The sequence below is a fragment of the Drosophila hydei genome, unplaced genomic scaffold, assembly GCF_003285905.1.
Source record: "Drosophila hydei strain 15085-1641.00,03,60 unplaced genomic scaffold, DhydRS2 tig00000060-arrow-pilon, whole genome shotgun sequence".
In the NCBI taxonomy this organism is placed as follows: Eukaryota; Metazoa; Arthropoda; class Insecta; order Diptera; family Drosophilidae; genus Drosophila; species Drosophila hydei.
The window spans coordinates 4,041,086-4,047,331 of NW_022045656.1; the positions used below are offsets into that span (position 1 = coordinate 4,041,086).

Consider the following 6,246-nt stretch of genomic DNA (forward strand, 5'->3'; position numbering starts at 1 on the left):
CAAACATATATATGCATTTTAAAGGAGCAACTAAAGCAAACATATATAAAATCATATATATATTTCTATATATAAAACAATATTGTATAAAACATATATATATGTGCTGTTTATACACAAATTTTCAATATATATATATATTGTTTAATTAACGCAAAGTCAAGCAAGACATATGAAAATAAAAAACAAAAGAAAACTAAATGCAATTACATATACATATGCAAAAAATATATATATATATATTATACCTATATAATATGTATGTGTGTATGTTAACGAAAGACCGTACAGTATATAGAACGTAGTGTGGGACTTAAGAAGTAAGCGTACGCTCATTAATAGAAATCTCTAGAAATACAAAACTCTATTCTCTATATGTTCGATAAAATATAAAAACAAAAACGAAATCATAAGAAAAGCCACAAAAGTTATGAACAATGTAAATGGCACGGCAATATATACCAGGACGAACAAGAAAACAAAAAGGAAAATAAAAAACGCTTCACTGCATAGAGTTGACAGCTTATAAGCTTCTCGTTTAGTTATGCCTTAATCCTAACTCCAACTTTCTCTCTATATAGATGTAACTCTTCTAATGTTTTTCGATTTCACAAGAACCACCTGCAAAATGCTTAAAGCGAACAAAATATTTAACGTAGTCTAAAAACTTTAACGAAATATTATAATGCAATGGCCACCTGTACATTTCTAAGAAAGTTGAAAAAAAAAAAACAAAAACAAATACAAAATGCGCTTACAATGCAATATATATGCAGTAATATGCCCTATCAAAACTTATATATGTAAACCCCCTGGCAAAACAAAAATTTGTAAAACAATTATTCTCATTTGCATTTGCATTTGCTTCGAGGCACGAGCTTAAGCCGGAAAGAGTGGCGGGCAAGAAGTCTTTGCCGTAGTTTGTGGGTCCCAACATGGGGATGGCTTGTACCCGGAGACAAGTGTCGAATATCCCCTAAAGTGTTGGTAGGTGTTCGCTTTCGTATGTTTTCGATGTTAGAAAACGTGCAAAATAAAACGTAAAGCGATCAAGTTTGAGTTTGTAGCGAAATGTAAACATTTGTTAAACTATTATGTAATATTAATTTGGAATTGTAAAATATTAGAGAATTGTAATTACAATAATCATATATAACTATATAAATATATATATATACTCACAAAAATGCGCTGGTTTATCAAAAAAAAATAAGAACAATGAAATTGCACACAGTCAAAGCAAATGAAGCTAAATCCAAGTATTAGACGATCTATATATTGTTGAGCAAACGAGCAAACTCCACTTATAGTGCATATATACGAGTATATGGTACATACAAATACATTTGAAATTCAATATAGATATATATATATATATTTACATATATATGAAATACTATATAGTTAAACAAAATTGATAACTCGGTTATCTGAGCAGAGCAAATGAGGCAGAGTATTCTGCAGTCGGATTCGATTTTATCAGCAACAACAATTCCAACCGTATGCTAACTGTATGTATAATCCAACAAATTATATATATATATATATATATATATATATATGCAATTGGGCGTATCACTACTAAAGAACTATAAATTAAAACGGCTTTAAATAAAAACTGTAAAAAAAAACAATCATAGCAATCTATTTCTATTTGATATACTTATTATTATTATTATAATAGGTAAGTACTATGTCTTACTGTTGCTATAGCTTAATCATTTATGGGGAAGAATTGCGTTCACTATTACTTTTTAAGTGCAAAGCTATTCAAATCATCTGGCAAGTTATAATACCCATTTCATTTGGATTGAAGGGTCACAAAATATATGGATGCTCATGAGATATGCTTAGATTTTGAACATGTTATGGTAATAGATTATATACTAGGTATATGTCTTCATTCTCATTGGCATATATTCTTCATTTAGTTTTAGAATTATATAGAAGAAATTTAATTAAATTAATGAGTTCGCTTTGTATGTTGAATTTCTTTAGGAAATGACTTTAATTTTTAGTAATAAACAAAATAAATAAATACTTTATTTTGTTTAGGTAATTTATTCATTTGATTCAAATAAGTTTTTTATTTTGTTTTTACACATTTATTTTATTATCCATTTAATTCAATTGAGTCAGCTCAACGCTGCTTAGGCAGGGATTTGGCCATTGTTCTGGGTTGAATTCTCTTTAGGCGCACTTAAGGCAAGATTTGAAACTAAAGACCTTTGGGCTTTAACCTGGCTAATAAGTCACTTGAAAGTCACAATAGACCACACTGCGTATGCGTTATGTAAATCCATTCAGAGTGCGCACTAAATCTACGACACAATTGTGCGCTGGATTCCCGAATAAGGCCAAAGCAATTGTCGGCAATGCAAATTGTAGACTTCGTAGGATGTGCCAGAAGGCCAAGCCCACAGAGGGAATGGGGCATGCAGGAGATTGAGACGTGGCTTAAGGTATGCGCATTAACTTGGCCAAGAGCTGTGCCGAGCTGGGGACAAATTTACTTAACGTTCGTTCAACCGAAGAGAAGCAGTGGTAATTAGGTAACTTGTCATTGCCTTTTGGCCATTTGGTCAGTTGACCGTTTGGCATTTGCCATTTGGTAGCTGGTAGTTGGTTGTTGGTAGTTGGTAGTTTGCTGCTTTTTTCAGCTAGCCTGCCTGCTGACCATCTCCGTTTTTATGGGCCTTTTGTTGGTTTTTCTGACTGCTCGCTCAAATGAATAATTCAAAAGTCGACAGGCAGTAAAATCCGCATTTAAGTCGCACTGTGGCCGTTGTGGGTTTTAGTTTTTGGTCTCGCTTGTTAATACCCTGTAAATAGCGGAGGTGCTTTTAAATGGGGTATATTGAAATTTGAATTAGGCATGTAGCAGATAGAGATTTTGAGTCCAGAATTTATTTTGTAGATCAAATGCAGTTTTAATGTATATCTGCTGATTTTTTGCCAAAAATCGATAACTATCGTTTATTAGCTTAGCTTTTTTATACATATCATACGCTATCTGCTAGTCGAATGTTTTCAAGGTTAAGTTTCAATTTCGAGTTCAATTTAGAATGAAAAGCTTCTAAAGATAGTAGTACCAGAATATTACTATCTGTACAGATGGGGAGATACGTCGAGGTAGGTATATGTTTGGCATAGCAGGGTATCTGCCAGTCGAATGCAACCCCTTGTTAGATAGTAAGGTGATGTTTAGTCTGTATAGATAGATATTTCAGTAGAACGAGCTGTGTAGTAGCAATTGCAGGGTATATATTAGTCGTTCACATACACTGATATACTGAGCTAGATATGTTGCAGTTATTGTTGTTTGTTGCATTGTCACTGGAGTCTGATTGAGGTCAGTGAAATCCATGTGTTTGACCACTCGCTCTTTTGACTTGTTCGCACTTTAAGAACTGCCAACTGCCAACTGGCAACTGCCAACTGGTAGTGGATCTGGCTTAAATGGAGCTAGTGGCTTGGCTGAATCCCCCATTGGAATCGCCTGCGCTGCGTAAGGCGCAATCGAGCACCCTAGAAAAGGAAGCAACAACACAATGGGCTTCCGCTTTGAGTGTGTGTAAGAGACGTAAAAATAGATACAATTAAATGCAAATCGAAGGCGGATCGATTAACTTGGCAAGCGGCGCAGGCGAAGACACAGACATTGACATTGTCAACGATAGATGGGCATGAGGAAGCTGGGCGCTGGCGGTCGGGGGCGCAGTACGTCGTGTGCCAAGTGCCGATGCGGCGGCGACTATAAAAGCAAACGCCCAACAGCGGCAATGGCGCAAAAACGTGTGAAGAGGACGCACAGTCAGTTACGTCAGTTTCCACACGGTTTCCACAGAAGACACAAGCAGCAGCATGTTCGACTCGAAGATTAAGGTGCCCAAGTACGACTCGGATGCATTCGATAATGTCGAGTACGAGCTGCAGATGAGCTACACCCTGGAGACGGATCGTCGGATCATGAGCTTCTACGATGCCATGTGGGGCATGGAGGTCACCGGGGGCATCGATCAATTCGAGCCGCTGACCATTGTGAATGTCTCGCCGACGGGTCTGGCCAAGCGCGGGGGCATGCGCATCGGAGATGAGATCACACAGATCAACGATGTGCCGGCCCTGGAGCTGACCTTCAACGAGGCATTGCAGCTCTTTCGCAAATCCTCTCGTTATGTGCGCGTCTATGTCAGGGGGTAAGTAAAAATATAGTAAGCGACAAGGAATCAGTTGATAACCTAATCCTTGCAGCGATGACGATGCACCTGGTGAGGAGGATTGGACATGCGATTGCTGGTTCAAGCCCCGCAAGCCCTGGAAGCGCGACTTTACGCCTATTCAGTGGACCTTCCCGTGGAACGATCGTCGCAAGCCCGTCTACAAGGAGTCCAATTGCTTCATGGTGCCCAGCAAGATGGAGGAAAAGATTAGGGCAAGGCGGGCTGCCACCTCAGCAGTGCACAAGAAGGAGGATGCACCGCCGCATACGCGCTCTCTGACGCCCACACCTCGGCCTAAAAATCAGCCTGGTCCCAATCTTCTAGAGAGTGTGTTGCGGCCTCGTGGACCCCCACCCAGGGATTAGCTTGGAGATCAAATAGATATATAGACCAAGAATGGGAAATATATATAAATAAGTATATATATACATATATCTGGTCAGCAGGCAGCGGACTTTGTGCTGCAGTGCGTCCAGCTGCGAAGCGCTTTGACAGGCAACTGCAACAGTTGAAGTGTCACAGGAAAAGGCGTTCAGCTTAGAGATGAGTGCGTGCCGAGGAAGGCGATATATATTTTATTTAAATAATTTTATTTTTACTCATACTCTAAAAAAAATATGTAAAAAAATTTAAAAAAATGTATTAATATATCCAAATTGAAAACAATCAAATGTTTCAATATTTTACTCAATTCGATCTCACGCGCACATCTCTAGTGCAACTGAACAGGCAACATCTGTCGCTAAAGTCAGTTGAAATGTCATATGAAAAGGCATTCTTATTGGAGTTGGTTGGACAATTAGAAATTGTTAAAATAATATTTTTATTATAGCTTATATAAAAGGTTGAATTTTCTTCTTGATCTATTAGATTCTCTGGTAAAGTGTACTTCACGCACTCTTCGCTAACAGTAATAAGCAATTAGCTAAGGCTCAAGCGAGTTTCTTATAGCGAATGAATTAGTTCTGGTCGCTAACGGAAATGTGTATCAATCACTTACATGCATTTCCAACTGGACAACAGACATGTGGAAGTGGCTGATCTTTGTTAACTTTCTGTTCATCTTGCATCAGAGTTGGGCGCAACGAGCCGTGACTTGTGGTAAGCCAGTCTATATGGACTGCATCGACTATTGCAATAAGAACTGCATCGAGGACGTCATCCAATGCCGGTACAACTGTGAACACGGCTGTGGCTGCACTATGGGCTATGTGGTACGCAATAATGGCGCCTGCGTGAAATTAAGCGAATGCGAATTTGAAGACATTACCTCTGAGGAACTCACGACGCCCACACCTTGTACGAACACTGCGAATGAGGTCACGGAAGCCAATGGCGAATATATTCTCAATCTGATTGAATTTGAGACGCTTAATCCTTATTACTAAATCTAGATATGTATGTGTGGCGTTATCCAGCACTAATTTATGCTTGAACGTCTACGGCATATTAACATAACAAATCGATAAGTGTCAGAGACATTTAAATTGTGAGCAGTTATCGCGATCGCACCCATCACAAGAGCAACAAATATAACGAATTTAAGCGCGCAATAAAAAATATCTGCATAAAATATGTTTGCACCTCTATTTAGTTTATTAATCGCATCCGTAGCCAAAAGGTTAATTTGCTTTTAGGAGTCTGTATGCGAGCGCAGTAATAATTGTTACTGTTAAAGCAATCTGCACGACTTTCCAATGCGTCTATTGAAAATACCAAATAATTATTCCTTATGCTTTTCAGGAAGAGATGACGATTAGAATATGTTGCCGTCATAAGCAAAGATACGTGTTAATATTGTAAGTGCATATGTATGCATATATGTACGAATAAACAAACACACATATATACGTGTATTCATACAAACATGCAGGCTATATGCACACAAGCATATTTGCGTTCGATACAGGGTAACTCATGTGCTAATTGCATGTACGTATATATGTATATCTTTTATTTTTATTTATAGCTAAGGAAGCTATCGTTATCGACATTTTAGCCTCATTGTTGTGTTAATTTTCTA

At 37.8% G+C, this 6,246-nt stretch overlaps 2 protein-coding genes across 2 annotated transcripts; both read left to right on the plus strand.

Moving 5' to 3' along the window:
- Nucleotides 1-3,774: 3,774 nt before the first annotated feature.
- Nucleotides 3,775-4,793, plus strand: LOC111593861. Its single transcript, XM_023306915.2, has 2 exons — nucleotides 3,775-4,199; nucleotides 4,255-4,793. The coding sequence occupies exons 1-2, from the start codon at nucleotides 3,865-3,867 to the stop codon at nucleotides 4,586-4,588; spliced, it is 669 nt and encodes a 222-aa protein (XP_023162683.1). The 5' UTR covers nucleotides 3,775-3,864; the 3' UTR covers nucleotides 4,589-4,793.
- A 442-nt stretch (nucleotides 4,794-5,235) lies between these two features.
- Nucleotides 5,236-5,689, plus strand: LOC111594270. The gene has a single exon (XM_023307504.2). The coding sequence runs from the start codon at nucleotides 5,249-5,251 to the stop codon at nucleotides 5,609-5,611; it is 363 nt and encodes a 120-aa protein (XP_023163272.2). The 5' UTR covers nucleotides 5,236-5,248; the 3' UTR covers nucleotides 5,612-5,689.
- Nucleotides 5,690-6,246: the final 557 nt, after the last annotated feature.